Source organism: Etheostoma spectabile, chromosome 6 (assembly GCF_008692095.1).
Source record: "Etheostoma spectabile isolate EspeVRDwgs_2016 chromosome 6, UIUC_Espe_1.0, whole genome shotgun sequence".
Taxonomy (NCBI): domain Eukaryota; kingdom Metazoa; phylum Chordata; class Actinopteri; order Perciformes; family Percidae; genus Etheostoma; species Etheostoma spectabile.
In genome coordinates this window covers 29,412,097-29,429,973 of record NC_045738.1, presented here as the reverse complement: position 1 = coordinate 29,429,973, position 17,877 = coordinate 29,412,097, and the positions used below count along the sequence as shown (strand labels likewise).

General features: G+C 39.7%; 1 protein-coding gene and 1 long non-coding RNA gene across 6 annotated transcripts in view; one reads left to right on the top strand and one right to left on the bottom strand.

The window, feature by feature from the left end:
* The window catches only part of LOC116691164 (uncharacterized), a 631,246-nt gene extending 620,027 nt beyond the window's left edge, over window positions 1–11,219 (top strand). The window contains exon 2 of the long non-coding RNA XR_004332442.1: window positions 11,182–11,219. This is a non-coding gene — a long non-coding RNA (uncharacterized LOC116691164). The remainder of the gene's footprint in view (window positions 1–11,181) is intronic.
* Window positions 1–17,877, bottom strand: part of cep162 (centrosomal protein 162) — a gene marked incomplete in the record, with an annotated part of 129,535 nt that overhangs the window by 102,151 nt on the left and 9,507 nt on the right. For 4 of the 5 annotated variants that reach the window (XM_032518517.1, XM_032518514.1, XM_032518515.1 and 1 more), the window contains 15 exon segments: window positions 778–904; window positions 998–1,097; window positions 2,028–2,140; window positions 3,591–3,722; window positions 5,138–5,272; window positions 7,007–7,170; window positions 7,331–7,562; window positions 9,173–9,434; window positions 9,730–9,811; window positions 10,102–10,308; window positions 12,371–12,439; window positions 13,985–14,015; window positions 14,328–14,398; window positions 14,475–14,539; window positions 15,567–15,744. In XM_032518517.1, the coding sequence (XP_032374408.1) occupies window positions 778–904; window positions 998–1,097; window positions 2,028–2,140; window positions 3,591–3,722; window positions 5,138–5,272; window positions 7,007–7,170; window positions 7,331–7,562; window positions 9,173–9,434; window positions 9,730–9,811; window positions 10,102–10,308; window positions 12,371–12,439; window positions 13,985–14,015; window positions 14,328–14,398; window positions 14,475–14,539; window positions 15,567–15,744 (1,968 nt within the window). 5 annotated transcript variants of the gene reach the window in all.

Here is a 17,877-nt window from a genome sequence, read left to right as displayed (position 1 = left end):
GTTGGTTACACTTCGTCTGAGACAACCAGGCACAACAGTGGTTCTATCCCTGGGGACTGACTGACAGGCTGAGGTTGGAAGCAAGGAAACTTATTTCATAGCACACCTTTTCACAATAAGCAATTCAAGTGCTTGCATAGTGTCTTCATCCTGGTCAATGGGCTCCTAGTAACCAAGAGCCTGCAGCTCTCAGGGCTGCGTCCACTTTCTAAAAAAAAACATCATGTACAAAAGGTTTCTAAACTTAAACCTTGAAAGGTTAACAAATAATTCACTAAAGCTTTGTAGATCAGTTATGATCAATTCATCTTTGAGTAAATCCAGATGTCGTTTAGCACCGCGACCGCTTTCACCTCGACATTAATATCATATCACAGTGAATGGTGTCTGCATGAAGTTTTGAAAAACTATAACCACACTTGAAACCACTATATCAGCTTTGCCGTGAGTCACTGTGACTTCAACAAAAGTGCAGAGCCGACGTAGTTTGCTTGTGTTTACTCCATCTGCACCTCTGTGTGCGTGCGTGTGTGTTTGTGTGTGTGTGCGTGTCTGTGTGTTTGTGTGTCGCAATCCTATCGGAAACAGAAATAGAGTCAGAGATCTGACACACACACACAAGGAGCATTTTTAAACACCCTCACTATAACATTCTCTCCCACAGACACACATTTGGTTGCACACACACAGAGCACACGATCCCTGAGAATGTATAAAAGACTTGCAAAAGAAATTATTTAAATTCCCCCACTAGCACTGTTCTTAATTCTGTTTTACCTGAGGCAGACATGGCCTGAGCTTTGGCTAGCTCCCTCTCTTTTTTCATTAGCTGCAGGTCTACCGTGAGAGCCTGTTTTTCTTGCTTCAGTGTGCGAATGTCCTCAGACAGCTTGGCCTCATTCCTCTGCACACATTAACACAGCTTTGGTAACTGAGGGGGCTGAAACAGAAAAGTCAGAACTTAAGAAAACAATGTTTTAGTGATTGTGGTACTTACCTGAAATGTATTCATTTGGGCTAACAAGTCTGTAATGCGTTGAGTGTGATCCATTAAGCATACATTTCCCACAGTCCTTGAGGTTTTATTCAGCTGCTCCCTGGTGAAGATCGAAAAATGCCATAGAGAATACAAACATTTAACAAAATAATTTCTGGAAAAATACATTACAAAAGGTAATGATGTAGGGCTGCCTGCACCATATGAGGGAAATATGCAATGTGCGATAAAGATGTTGAATGTCGCCATAATGATATTACTTGCGATAAAACAGATATTAAACTGTACTCAGTCCTGCATTTCTGCTGCTTTCAGTATTCAGGTATAATACAACTAATGCTTGATGAATTTAAAAGAAATTAAAGAAAATCCTTTCCAACATTCTTTTATCAAAACAAATTCAGCATTGAATTGAATATAAAGGCAACACTTAAAAAAGAACCGCATTTACATTTTAAAGTACAGTTAAATAACTAACTAAAAAATCGGTGTCTTTCGCGATATGTCGCAGCCTATCCCAATGTGTTTATTGCGCCAGTTGATATTGTGATGACGACACAAAAATGATGTGATGATTATAAGTAGGCAAACATTCATTTTAAATGGACATTCATATTTGGAAGACACAAATAAGCAGAAATGGTTCACAGCTTTCTTTCAGTTGGAGACAGACACCGGCAGAGCAGAGCCAAGTCTCTGTGACCAGAGCAGACGTAGTAACGTTGCTCGTGAAACAATGTCTGATTGTTTAAATTAAATTAACTGGTTTGACCAGGGAGATGCAAAAATATGCACTAGCCCAGAACACAGGACCTTCTTCCTGTATTTACTTTCTTGCTCCCGCCCCAGACACATCCGACCAATAAGACGAGTGAACGTTCTTACGTGATTTGTAATGACGCATTTTGGTATGCTTGGATTTTTCCAGGTGTGAAACCATTGCTCCAAGTTTACAAACTCATCAACTGACTGGGACCAAAGTAAACTATAGGTGTGAAAACGCCCTAACACAAACCTTAACCGAACCCACCTTGTGAAAGCCAGCTCACTCAGCAGCCTCTGGTTTTCATTGAACATGGCCTCCGTGTTGGCTTTACTCTTAACCTGCTGAGCCTTCATCTGTGCATACAGCTTCTCATTCTCCTGAAAAATAGCCTTAGTTTTAGTAGAGTTCAATAGAAAATATAGTCAAAACACAAGAGAAAGACGAAAAAAATGCAAAAAAGGGGAGAAAAAAATGTCACTAATCCTCATTTGTTACACTGATACATGCAGCCTCGTTTTTATTTCCTAATGTTATTTAGGAATATGTTTGTGTTATTTGTTTCGATATTTGTTTATTTCATTTGAATGTTTAATCATGTTTAAATGTATGCAACAAACCAACAAAAAATCCTTATAAGTGCTATTTACATGGCAATCTTCACAATGAATAATACATTTTTACAATAAATCCTTACTGATCAATAAATCTTTACTGATTCTGATTAAATTGTATTTAATGAAGACTGCTGAGCCAACACAATGGTGGTGCAGATGTAGAGGGCTGCAGAGAAGAAGAAAAAAAAAGGTAGCCAAAAGGTTTTACCCCAATGGAATGTGACATTATCTGCCAACGCACTGCTTTGGCCAGTAGACTGTGTGCATGTGCACATTCCAGGCGCACAAGGTCCCTCCTTCGTTCAAACATTCACTACTCCCTATACGTATAACAGACACATAATACAGGACTCTATAGTGAGCAGAACATTTAGATTTTGGAATCTTATACAACCATCAGTGTGTGTCATCACTGACAGCTGTTGTGTTAGCCTTGCTGAAAGTTTTGCATCTATAAAAATGTGGAACAGTGCATTGTGGGATTTAATAGGGTACAAACCCTTTGGAGGGATTTTGGACACAGCCCTACTGTTTGGCTCACATTCTTTGCAAGGAGGAGAAAATAGCTGTCATTGTGATTAATTAAACTGGACTTCCTATTTCAGCATCTCACGAAATGTGACATCACACTGACACCAATGCAGTGTTGTTTCAGTCTGGGCCCTTATTTATTGTTAATTATTGTAGATGATTTAAGCATCTCAGAGTCAGAAATGTCCTGCTCGCTATGCCCTGCTTCACGATGAACTGCTACAACTATAATTTTTAGTCACAGTTCCATTATCTTTTTGTATTCATAATTGCCATTGCTCATCATGCCAACTGCTATATCATAATGAATCATTTTTCTTTATATCTGTAGAAGTGTCTCTGAGTCCTAACCAGCACCAGCAGACGCCCACCCACCAAGAGCCTGGATCTGTCCCAGGTTTCTGCCTAAGAGGAAGTTTTCCCTCACCACTGTGGAACTAAATGCTTGCTCTTGGGTGAATTGTTGGAGCTTTGTAAATTATACAATGTGGTCTAGACCTACTCTATCTATAAAGTGTCTTGCAATAACTTGTTATGACTTGGTACTATAAATAAAATTGAACCTGAATTAAAATTAGTCCTTGTCATAAGTTAACAACATTAAGTTTTGTTTTGATAAAAGAAGAATTCTTTTTTAGAATGATCTTTTAACATTAGGAGATAAGTGTTCAGGGAAACAAACCTGCTGGTAACCTTTTATGAGCGTCTCCTGCTCTTTTATTTCTTTATCAAATTGTTGGAGCTTTTGGCCTCTAGCAGAGTCCGTGGCCTCAGCCCATCTCTTCTTCTGACTGGCCTCTTCTGCTGTTCGCAGCTGAGGAGAGAAAGAAAACACAGCTTCTTCTCTATTTTCTGATGTTCTGCCAAGGACCACCCATGTGTCATGCAGTATCCTTGCCTTCATTATTTTCCCTCTCTTTGATATGTGGCTATCATTTGTAAAATTTAATTAAAGCAACACTATGTAACTTTTAGCGCGAGCTGTAGTTCCAATGAGAAAACCTGTAGGGGGACCGAAGCGGCAGGTAGCGTAGCTGTAGTTACAATGAGACAACCTGTAGGGACCGAAGCGGCAGGTAGCACAACCTGTAGTCACAATGAGACAACCTGTAGGGGGACCAAATCGTCAGGTAGCGTGAGCTGTAGTTACAATGAGACAACCTGTAGGGGGCCGAAGTCAGGTAGCTGACCTGTAGTACAATAGACACACCTGTAGGGGGACCAAAGCGTCAGGTAGCGTGAGCTCTAGTATAAGACAACCTGTAGGGGGACCAAAGCGTCAGGTAGCGTGAGCTCTAGTTACAATAGACAACCTGTAGGGGGACCAAAGCGTCAGGTAGCGTGAGCTCTAGTTACAATGAGACAACCTGTAGGGGGGCCAAAGCAGCGGGTAGCACGACCTGTAGTCACAATGAGACAACCTTTAGGGTGGCCAAAGCAGCGGGTAGCACGACCTGTAGTCACAATGAGAAAACCTGTAGGGGGGCCAAAGCGGGAAAAGTTACATTTGTTTTGGGACCACAGCATCTTTATGCTGTATTGCTGGTGTCTTTCACCTTTGTTATAAATGACAGAAAATGAAAGGCATGGAATTTGTGTACTATAACTATTAAAGTCACTTTTCTCCAAGTCTAAAGTACCGTCTGCTTCTTGACGTAAAGAACACTCTTTCCGCGAGGCCACTTTTAAGCTTTGACAAAGCAGTTTAGTGTTTTCCCACACCCTTAAGCAAGATGCCTTTTCTTTTCCCACAGTGTGTCTTTCTGACCACAAATTGAAGGCCATTTGACTCCCTGTGGTCTGTACATGAAGTTGTTGAAACGGAAAGCGCAGGTACAAAAAGTTTGGAGGTGCACGACCACACTCCCTGGCAAAATGTTTCACGCCGGACATGAAAGATATGATGACGTCATCATGAATCCCCCTTCGGTCTCAATCATGGTAGATGCTAGATTGGATCCGCTAGACGTCAAAGGACGAGCCTCATCGCCCGACTACTTCTGCCTCTGATTGGCTTACCCTGGTATTCCCACCCTAACCATAACCAACCCCTACTTCTCACGCCTCAACCTAACTATGTCGACCATTCTAGCAGATCTGATTAAGGATCTACCCTCAATCACCCATGTGAATGTGAGTAGTATAATATATGCAACAAAAATGGCTACAAAGCATAAAATACCTGTTCTGTTTTGAAAGGTCCTGTGTGGTAGATGTGTGTTTTTGCACCTTGCTTTGCAGTAGGTAGTTCTGCTGTCTGAGTGAGTTGAGCTCCTCTGCGCCTTCCTTCATCATTTGCAGCTCCCTCTCTTTCTGAGCCAGCTGGACTCTCAGCTCCTCCACCACTGAGTGGTCCCCCTCCCTCTGCAAATAACACATCAACACTGACATCAGATGCTTCATGTCCTGTGGAGAATCAATCCTACGGAATAGAGTTTGTGAGGACAAATGGTCATAGATGAAGAGCAGTGTACACTGTTAACATTCCACTTTCTCCCTCATATTTTATCCAGTAGCATTAACTAGCACCGCAACACTGACACGATCCCTTACTGGAATCCCATCTGAAAGCACCGACAACTGATCCTTTAGAAAATGCTCCTCCAAACAGCTACTTGTCCATTCCCTGAAATTCCCTGAAACAATTCCGTGACACTGAGCCTGTAACGATTATGGAATAATTGTCTAATTGTCAATTTCTATACATAATCACGGTTCCTATGTTTAACTGCAATTAATTGCTGACATCAGCTAAGGTCTTAAAGCTATAGTGCTAGAATGACACATTTTTTATTAATATTAAAAAGTTAAAGCTTTAAGGCGTATGCCTGGTAATTAATGTTGTTCAGATATGCCAAATGGTCAGAATATAAGTGATCATTGGTCAGACTACTTATTTTTTTAGTCGTTGCCACTTGACCCTATATCCTAGAAACAAAAGTTAGGGGGTACAGTTAGAAAAATAAAGTTTTAAAATAGATACAGATAAAGTGGCTTTGTTTACTTCATAGATAGTGATATATAACTCTATATATATATATATATATATATATACACACACACACACACACACACCACACACACACACAACACACACACAGACCACACACACACACACACACACACACACACACACACACACACACACACACACACACACACACACACGGTCAAAAGTTTGGGGTTACTTAGAAATTTCCATTGCACTCCATTATAGACAGAATACCAGCTGAGGTCAGTTGCAATGTTTTTTTTAACCCGGTCAGCAGTTTCAAATTACATTATGTGCTTACATAATTGCAAAAGGATTCTCCAGTTTTTTCTCAGTTAGTTTTTTAAATGTATCTGATTAGTAAACAGAGTGTGCCTCTGGAACATTGGATCAATGGTTGCTGATAATGGGCAATGTAGATATTGCATTAAAGATCAGCCACCCACTCAGATCAGCTGGTATTCTGTCTATAAGGAGTGGCATGGAAATTTGTAAGTGACCCCAAACTTTGACCGTAGTGTATGTATATATATAGATTATATATATTGTATTATATATTATATATTATATATATATATATATCTATATATATATATATATATATATATATTACACACACAACACACACCACACACACACACACACACACACACTGTATACAGTATATAACAAGATGTATCCTGGAATTTATTTAAAAACTAGACAATAAGATTGTTAATCACAACTATTTCTGGGAAAATTAATTGTACTCCAAAATTTGGAAATAACTCTACTTGACACAGCAGGTCATTAAAGGTTTGGAATCTTCTCAGCATACCAATATGACATACAAACGACTAAAGGTCTGTTCTTACTTACATTTGTCCAAATATGACAGTACTACAGTATACTAACAGCTAACTGCTATATCATATCCTACAATACAGAAACAATTTTGTATTACAGACACTATCACTATCCACAGCGGATGTAAGAAAAACTCTGATGAGAGTTATGAGTAAATCTTTTAGGCCTGATAACATCCCTGGCCCTGTACTAAGAACATGTGTCAACCACTTGTGGCTTGAAACACCATAAAGTCAGCTGGATATTAAGAGTTTTCCTACATTGTTGTATGGAAGACGCGTCTGTCTGGTTTCTTGAGGACCTCTGACTTCCTGTGTGTCTGTAGCATCCTGGTGACTGCCGGTGTCTATCTGCTGTCGGAGGACAGACACTAAGGACTGAACAGATGCCACCAGCTCGCTGCTTGCCTTCAGACTCGGCTCTGCTACTCAAACAAACGTAAAAGGTGGTCAGTACCTTTACATCACAGCTCCAAACACGATACAGTGATTCCACACCTCCAAACCATTCTCTGCAATGAATTCAGTAACTGGGCAAACTTAAAGGGTAACTGCCATTTTTTTTCAACCAGTGCAACAAATAACCTGTGTTGTCGTCTTTTTCTTGGCTCTTTGTGAATTTGGCTGTTTCCTGTGGATGCTGCAGAGGACGGGAAACAGAAGACTGGGTTCTGGCTGAAGCAGTAGTTCTACTCAGCCCTGATGACCTGGAAGTCACTGCTGTTCTCCCCTCCGCTCTCCTGCCTCGCATGGGAGCCACAGTGGGTTTCCTCACTGAAGATGTATAGGAGTGAGAAATAGTGGAGCCATGGGAGGCCTGGGGAAAAATTGCTCAAGGTTACACAATAGTGTGTTGAAAACATGAAACAACATAACGCTCTTAATGAATGAATGAATGAAATCTTTATTTTGAGCGATTAAAAGAAATATAAATATATATAAATGCAGTTCATTAGGGGTGGGGGAAAGACTATTTCGCAAACATACACATACTTTTAAGGTTTGTCCAAGCATACTGTTGTTTCAAATTTAAAACCCCTCTCAAGTTATAACCCCCCTCTTTATCTGCATTGTTGTAATACTGTTGTAGACAGTTTGGTGGAGGTGTTTTTCAGGTTTATAAAAGCTCTCCCCACACTTGTTTTTGAAAAATACTAGGTTTGTACTGTATGTTATGATGCTGAAAAGTGCTAAAAGCTTTGGATATTCCTGCAACATCATTATGTCATTAGGATAACCTTCCACTACTTATGCAAAATTACTGTTTTTAGTATAATCTGTCAACTTAATCAAAACAGGCTGTTCCAGAAAAAGCTGTTAAATCTATTCTAAAGTTGCTCCTTTCATGAATTAGTTCATGCAGAATATTAATGAGCCAGGTGTCAACAAGAAATGTTGAGTTTGTATACTAACCAGAGCCCAAAGGGAAATTATGGCATTTAAAAGTAGGCTACATTTATGGTAGCTAGCTAATGGTAGACTTCAGAGAAAATGGGATGTTTTTATGTCCTTTGAAAAGCGAAAGAGGGGAAATATTTTCCGTCGACACAGGGTTGGGTACCCTGAGTGAAATTCCTTAAAGAGGATTCTTTTTTTTCTGTCTTGGTATTGACTGTCTCTTATTTGGACTCGGTCTTGACTCGGTCTCAACTAGTCCTAGTCTTGGACTTGTCTTAGACTCGGAAAAGGTAGGCTTGACTACAGCCCTGTTTACAATACTGTTTCAAATGTTTGATTAGGGTGTCCTGACACTTAACTAAGGAGAACACAGCACACTTTGTTTCAGCAACAACAGGTGAGTACAGGTTAGCTTTTGCTCTACTGGATCTGATCACACCTCTTACTGCTGTGTTAGCTGTTCTATTTCAACAATAACTCATCTAGGGGAATGTTCAGGTGCTGCCGGAAGAGCTGCCAATTGTCCCTCACCTTCAGCTTTCTTTGTGTTGGAATTCTAAATTTTGGTGGACTAATAATAATACTACTACTAATAATAATAATGTATACTTTATTAATCACGCAAGGGAAACATTTCAATTTCCACTCTGTTATTACACAAATTACATACAGCACATTCAGCACCTATACATGCACTAAATGGAGAGATGTCAGAATGAGGGGGAGTGAGTAGAAGTGAGTGAGTGGAAAGGTGGTTCGGTGTCTTGCTCAAGAGCACCTTGACAGTGCCCAGGAGGTGAACTGGCACCTCTCCAGCTACAAGTCCACCACCACACTTTAGGTCAGTATGGGTAACTCCCTACTGACTGAGCTACTGCCACCCCCAAAGACTATGGTTAACTGCTCCTCAGATCTCTTGCGGTCTAGCCAGACAATTCTCCGCAGTGCTGTGGAGGAAGGTCTGGCAATGCGATACTAGGTGTTCTGCCTGATACAACTACAAAAGCCAAGTTTGCAAGTTTTCCCCACCTGTTGTTTTTTAGCTTTACCAGCCTGAGAGGACGTGTAAGTAGAAGATTTGTTCTGGTCCTGCATTAGTCTCTCTACTTCCTGTCTGATGCTCCATGTCAGGTTGGGAATGTCTGGGGAGCTGGATAATTCCATGGCTCCTTTTACTCCTTCAACAGGGTCAGCCTTTTCTGGTGGGTTCAGTTGTGACTCTGGAGAAGTCACATCTGGGAAACTACTTTCCAAGAAGCGGGATGGCTTTTCTTGGGTAAGTCCTACAGCACTGTAATCAGAAAATGAAAAGAGAAAACCACACTAAAACATTCTGTGTTGATGCTGATTTCTGGTTCTGTGGAGGCTCCAAGCAGTTTTGCAGTAGGAGAGATAAAGCTGTTTCTCTTTTTCACAGGTAGGCATATTAGTCTGAGACATTACATATACATGCAACAGTAAGACTAACAGGTGAACAATCTAAATCATACAAATAACAAAATAATAGAATAACGAACAGTCTGTTGATGTTTTGTGACGTGTTTCTTCATGTTAGATAATTCCAAGTAGGATTTTGCCTTTCTTACCTGACAGGCTGGAGGGTGAAGCCCCTCATATGGTCCTTCTCTGGCCGGATGAGCCTCATCAACTCTTCTGCAGTGGGTAGCTCTAAAAACACAAACAGACTATATGTTTTTATTATTATGTCAACTTGTAGCTGTTGGCACTTGATCCTAAACTTAATAAAAAAAGAAGGGGGGGAGGGGACAATTATAATAAAAAATAAAGAGGCTTGGTTTACTTCAAACTAAACTGGGTACTTGTGTTACTAGATTATCCAGGTCACATACCAGTGATACGACCAAAAGACTTCTCCTGGAATTCCATGGAAAACTTTAATTTGTTTAAAAAGTAATACATGAATAATAAAGACTGTTTACAACATGCTGGTGTCTGACCTGACTCATTGGTAGAAGCAGGCTGAAGAGACCGGCTGGCATGTTGAGTAGGGGAGGATGGAGACAAGGGTCTGTTTACCCCCCGCCTCCCTTCTAGAGATGAATAATGGGGATTATGGTCATCTGAATCTTCCACAACATGGATCTGTCTGTAGGCCTCGTGAAGAGCTTCCATGTCTGAGCCTCCGCTCTGCACATACGACTGGCCTGCACAAAAAACATATTTAGCGTAATCTGTGTCAAAAACAATGTACGATGAAACTTAAATGACCTCAAAGGGAAACGGCGCCCCTTGGAAGGACGAGAACACATGTCAAAATAATTTGCTCTATACTCTATATATAACTCTATAATGGATGACCTTTTTAGGGCTTTATGTGGACCAACTTCTATGTGGGGAGATTATATGAGACATGCAACAACGCAGTCGAAAATATTTGACTTTTTGATAAAATAACAGCATGTCAATAAACTATACGTATGTGTGGCCCTTGATGTGATCCTCCTTTTCCAGTGTGAAACTTGGTAACATTGATTTTGCTTTTGATTTCTGATCTAGAATGTGCTACATCTTCCAAAAGAATGGGATGGCCATAATTGATCAATTATTTAGAATTGGTGTTTTAGGACCCTCTGCGGTGGACTGGCTTTGGATTGTAGAGCCAATCTTAATAATGTATGGATAGTAGTATGCTACCTGCTGCCATACTGCTATGACAACCTCTTCTCCTACTTTGTATATCTCAGTGTTCGGTGTTGCGCTTGAGAGGCTGCTTGTCTTTCAAAAGTACTTCTAAAGAACTTTCTTTAAATAAAACTTGACCTTTGTACATTTTAAATATGTATTGTTTTAAATGGAGTGCAACCTTGCATGTTACAAAATGATCTATTTTTACTTCAAGATTGCATTATATCGCCTGGTACTTTGGCCGAGTGGAATAATTCCGTCTGACATGACCAAATATTTTAGAGATATTTTACCACAAAACAACTAAATAGTGGTAGAAAATACATCTGATTGCATATATTGCTTTAGTAAAACAAATGTTTTTTCAGGGCTCTGGGTCATGTGACAAGTAGCTCTCACCTGAGACCATTGTCAACGCATATGCAGGACGCAAAAACTAAAATTACCGTTGCACCGTTTGACATCTTGTCGTGCCAACGTTGCAATAAAGGTTGCCCAAATGCCATGTATATAAATTTGCTGTAAGTTTACTAATTGATTGCGCGTTTTGTGTAGATTTTGACTTTTATAAGTTTTATTCCACTTTGTTTAAAAGGCAAAGTGGAGAGGCCTCGTTCACCTGTTTGGAGCTGGTTGTGCATGCTGGTTATAGTGCGTTACACACTGAAATACTCAGCAAAATGGGTCGTTCCAGACATTGCTCTGAGGAACAGCGGACTTTGATTAAAAATTTGATTGGAGAGGGGAAAACATATAAAGCAGAAAATTATAGTCAGCTCACCCAAAGAAGGCTATGTGAAGCAAAGCTATCAGCTAGAAGCCCCCTCAAAGTCCCATTGCTGAAAAAAAGAAATGTACTGAATAGGCTGAAATTTGCCAAAGGGCACATTGACTGTCCAAAGGAGAAATGGCGCAACATTCTGTGGACTGATGAGAGCAAAATTATTCTTTTTGGGTCCAGGCAGTTTGTCTGACGACCCCCCCATGCACTGAATTCAAGCCACAGTACACTGTGAAGACAGTAAAGCATGGTGGTGCAAATATCATGTTATGGGGATGTTTCTCATACTGTGGCGTTGGGTCTATTTATCGCATACCAGGGATCATGGATCAGTTTCAACACATCAAAATACTTGAAGAGGTCATGTTGCCTTATGCTGAAGAGGAAATGCATTTGAAATGGGTCTTTCAACAATACAATGACCAAAAACACACCAGTAAGCGAACAAAGTCTTGATAGTCTAATATTCCATTTCTTCACTTTCTGTAAAGAAACACACAAACTTGATCAATTTTTGTCATGTTGTGATTTGGAATTGAATGTGCAGTGTTCCCAATGCATCATATTATGGAATTAAAAGCTATTCTAAGGATTTTGAGCATTATTCATTTTTTTTTTAAACACACTACTATTATTATAAACACAACTGTATATGTTTTAGCATGTTTCTTTTGTCCATATGTGCCCGTGCTGTGTTCCCCAAGTGGTAGGCCAGGTCTCAGCTGCTACAATGAGTTCTTTTGTTTTTTTTTTGCCCCCACGGCTTGAATGTCAAACTCCACCTATGTGTGTTGTGTTACCTCTGTCCAGTGCTGTGTCATTTCTTCTGTCTTCTCCACCTGTGTCATCCAGGGAATCATGGAGAGAAACTGAGACAAAAGTTGCGTAAGTCAGTTAAGTTTCTTTTATTTGCAGCTCTCAAAGCAAATTGTGTCTTTGCCCATTCACCCACTTTCTAAATTTACTATACAGGGAAAAAACCACGGATGAGGCGTCCACAGTGAATCAATTCTTTCGTATGTGTTGGAGCCATTTCATTGACAACCAGTGTGTGATGCTGTAGGTAGCAAGACCGTGGTTACTGGTCTTGTGGTGAGATAAAAGGAGAACGGTTATTTTGTTTGATTGGTATTTGAAATAAACGGAATAAAAATACCCAACTTGAAGTTTCAGATTTTGAACAGTTAAGTGAAAATTGTTTGTTTTAAATTTAAAGCACAGCATTCACCAGACCCACATGTAAATTAAAAACCTAAGAACAAATGTGTGTCAACACTGTGATAACCTACCACTAGACAGAATGTGGAGACTGCCCACATCTATATATACATAAAGGAGGCCTCTGCAATGCTGATCACCAACAGAACATATCTAACCCAGTGTATACGCTGACGCATAAATATGATAAAGGATCCCTTGTGCAGTCTATGCACTATGAAGGCCCCTGGCAAATTTTCTTTACATGATGTGGGACTGACCACCAGTTTCACGATTCTGGACTTAAGTGGCATCTAGCTTGTTTGACTTCCAAATGTATCTTCCGTAATGGCTACACCTGCAGGGCACACACGGCGTGGGGTTGTGTGAGTCACAGACAAAACAATTCGGTGAGGATTTGTTCAGGGATGGTGGGGTCTGTTTCTTCACTTTTGGGCCCAGCATAGTGATGTTAATCTTCAACTAGTTTGTGTAATATGGGTTAGTTAAATAAATTAATTTTAAACTTTCTTTATGATGTTGCCTTTCTTTACATGACTGTTCATTTCTTTCATGTTTAATTTCTTATGCCGCACTGTAACTTTTATTCTTGTGTTTTATGTGTCTTAATGTTCTTATTTTTAACTGTCTATTCACATGTTTTATCTGTTTTTATTTTTTAACTGTTTTTTTAACTGATTTTGTGTAAAGCACTTTGAATTGCCCTGTTGCTGAAATGTGCTATACAAATAAAGCTGCCTTGCCTTGCCTAATAATAGAACACACAAAACAATACACTAGTTGGCAGTCTGTAGGTCATTGTCTGTGTATCTGTAGTTTAATTCAAGAAATATAGACACTATACGACCCAGTTCAGAGTAAAAGGGCTCCACACACCACAAAATACAAATTTTCCCACTGGAGTGGATCCCCGCAAAGCTTCACTTACCTGTACGCACTGTTGTCTCACTGATGTCATGTGTAGCCAGTTTCATTTGTTACAGTAGCAACGTATGGTTGCAGAATCCGCTTCAAGAACGATCCACATATGTTATGCGTTAAATGTGGAGCATTTGTTAACGCGTTCAAAAGTATTTTGACCGCCTCAGGCTTCTGAGACTGTCAAACCCCATGCCGTATTCAATTTGACTAAAAAATAGTATTCTTCCAAACACCCACCCTTGACCTCAGTGAAATATCATGTCTTTTTCTCTTACCTTTGGCAAGAATTGGCAACATTTTAGACTTCTGAAAAGATAATAGCAGATAAGAGCATGGATTACTGAAACTGAAGTTTTTAATATTTCAGTATAAATAAGGCATGAAGTTTCAAAACCATCCAGTTGGGCTGTACCGCCTATTTTGAAGCTTTAATTGTAACATGGCCATTTAAATTCTAAACCAACATTTCAATGCTAGACAGCAGTTTTTTTTTGCATGTGTATTAATTCTGTTTAAGCCTGGTATTTTTGCACAGTTGCCGATTAACAGACACATCAAGGTCCTAACTTATCAAAGAACACTTTATGAGTATACTCAATACAGATTCCAACTACAAACCTCTTTCAGTGGCTCTTTGTCATTCTCCTCTTCCTCAAAATCCTCACTGTAATGTGGGGAACCTGTAAAGAGAGAAAAGACCTGATTTAGACACAGAAACAGAGAGATAAAGAAAACAGAGAATCCGCCAAATGTTCATTACTCTACCTGGAGACTCTGCGACAGCTTCCCGTTGATCATCATCACTCTGCTCCACTGCATCCTCGGCTTTCCTGGAGAGAGAATATTTATCTGTGTTACATTACAGTCACAACCTTAATCTTGATGCGATCTATTCAACACACAACTATTTATGAGGGTGTCCAAAGACCACAACTAGCACAATTGTGGTTTAGAGCACATCATTTTTTCAAATACATAAAAAAAAAAAAACCATTGATGTACACATCACACAACTATTTAGCAATAGTTAGTAACAGTTGAAACTAAGGGCACCGTTGAGCGACTTTGGCTACTATGAACGCATAACGTATTTGGAACGTTAGCGGAGCGTATGTGCTGCGGAATGTAGCTTTTAACTAGCTACACCTGCTGCGCACATATGGCGTAGCATTGTGTGAATCACAGGCGAGACGGAGTGCTTTTGTTAAGGGATTGTTGTTTTGTTCAGTTTTTGGAGCTGGCACACCGCTGTGAAACGTCAACCTACTGTCAGCTGTTATCAGAGGACACAGGTGAGGGAAACAAGAAGAAAAAAAACAGAAACTGCCAATACGCGCATTCACAGTCAATAAGTTGTTTCCTGTATATCAGTACTTTTATTTAAAAGAAATACAGACACATTATGATCAATGTCTGTGTAAAAGGGACCCAAACATACCTTACATAAAAAAATATAAATAGAAGACTGTCCAATTTTTACACTCACGGATTCAAACAGTTGTGTGTTTAATGGTCTAATCATTTCATTGTTGGCTGTTTAAAAAAAAAATCAGATTTGATAAACTACATGTGTTGTAAAGTAAACAAATCTTTCAGGTTAATGTAGTGGAGTAAAAATTACAATATTTCTCTCTGAAATGTAGCGGCGTAGAAAGTGGTATGAAAAGAAAAATCTCAAGTACAACATTTGTACTAAAGTATAGTACTGGAGTAAATTCAGTCCATTTACAAAACATTTTCAATTGTGTTTCTTTGTCTCTAAAAAGGAGCATGGTGGGACACCTTCATGATTGATTTGTTCAGACTACTTTTGCCTTAACTATTTTGTGGGTGTAATACTACAGCATGTGTGTTTACCTGAGGTTAGTACCCATGGTAGAACTAGTTGAGTCCAGCTCTCTGTTCAGCTTGGAGTAATCTATAGTTGCAGAAGCCCCCGCCTCTAGCTGGGCAAAGAACCTGGCTTTCTCCTCTTCTTCCTCTATCGTGTCCAAGCCAATACTGGTCGCGTTTGCAGCCAGTACCCTCGCTGAGTCTGCACACACACATACATACATGAAGAGAGCACACACAGAAAGCACGACTGTGATACTTACAAACTAAAAAAAGGAAAGGTGTGTGAAGATAAAGGAGTTTTGTAAGGTGCAATTCTAAGGTGTCACAGTCCGTATTTGGTTTATCTCTTGTTCAGACTGGATGTTGAACACCAGATAGGACTAAAATGCTAAAGGCTGCTGTATTCCTAAAAATGACCTGCCATTTGGAATACCTGATAATACTGAAAAGCTGCTTTACAATGGCTTAACACATCAGAAAGTTTTTATAACTTCCCACATCATGCAATCAAAAATGTGTAAACACATGCTTAACCCTCATGTTGTCCTTGGGTCAAATTGACCCGTTTTCAGTTAACTTTTTATTTTTCTTTGACAAAAGAAATGGGCCGTTAAAATAAGACATTAAAAATATCAAAAGCCTTTGGAAAAAAACACCAAAAACATAAAAAAAAGCACCCAAAACATTGAAAAAGTGGCAAAAATGTTGTAAAAAGCGATACTATAATTGACCATGGTTGACAGGAAGACAACACAAGGGTTAAGGCTGAATGATTTGGGGGAAAAACATAAGTGCAATTTTTCTGCCAGACATTTCGATTCCAATTCGATTTGCTAAGATTTTTTTTATTTTGTAAAGTATAGCTAAAGTTTATCCTTCACTGTGTAACAGATAAAACATGTCATGGAGCATTATAACATGAGGCACCATCAAAACTGCTCTGTGGGCGCCCGGATAGCTCAGTTGGTAGTGCCCACATTTAGACGTTTACTCCTCGACGCAGCAGCCCGGGCTTCAACTCTGACCTACTTGATGATAATCATAAAAAACATTTTCAATAAAAAAAAACATCAGCACTTTGCTGTAAACTGAAATTTCTGATAAGTCTCAGTTCAACAGCAGCATCTACATATTGCTCCTTCCACCCCCATATTGAATAAACTAATGAAAATGAAAGAAAAATCCATTGAAAATAGGACATTTATGGACACAAACTGATATGTGACGTTATTTCAGAATGTATCTTGTGAAAAAACAATAAATATAATAAGAGGAATACTTTTTTTTTTTTTTTTTTTAAAGCTTTAGTGTGTAACTTTTTGATATTATTGTACGTCTGTTACATGCAAGCCATTGGCAAATGAGTTGCTACAAAGTTAATTAAGACTATCAGCTCCACACAACTCTCTCTGTATTTCTCAGTATGTCTATGTTCAGAAGATTGTGGCGTCCGGCGACTTTCGCGCGCAAAAACTCAAGGGAAGATAATTGCCTCTTCTGAAGAGTGTCCTCCTTGGCTACTAGCCAAGTGGATAGGTAAAAAACCATTCCAAGTGATTCCTTTTCCCATTTTTATTTTAGATTTTTTATTGGAAATCATGGGAAAAACAACTTAAACGACTTCCCTGTCCTATGTTGTGTTAAAAACCGATTCGGCACAAACTAGTTGACATGATGCATGCAGACTAGAGTGCGGATCGGGCCGGATTTTTCTGTCCGAGCCCGGCCCGCGTCCGACAGAGCAGTAACCGAACCCGACCCGAGCCCGACAGGCATTAAGTATTTATGTCCGAGCCCGACCCGAGCCCGAACAGTTAAAATCGCATTTGTTCTCATACTAATGACACATGTACGTTTGTTTGTGTGGAAAGCCGCTTTTATTAAGCAATTGTAGGAAGGCATTGGGAAACCTTCCATTGAACAGAACCAACAGGTCCATCACTATCGGCCTTGACAACTATGTAGAAACACTTCCACACAAGTGACTTTCCTTCGTTTTCAATGGTTTTAAAATCTCCTGCGGCAATTCTTTTTTTTTTTTCTTCCATCGTTGCGCTGCCACATGGAGCTTAATACGCACGTCTTTGTTGTCACAGCTAGTTTAACAAACCTCCGCACACAGGAGACGGATGTTAGGGTAATATTGACATTTATTTAATCCAAAAACGAACATCTGCCTCAGGTGAAACAGGCCCATTGGTTACCTACATAATAAGCTGTTTTAAATTCAAAATGTTCAGTGCCTTATCGCGCTGATGGGACCGAGCCCGACCCGAACCCCAGCATCCTTTCTAAAAATCTGTTCGAACCCGGCCCGGCCCGTCGGGTCCCG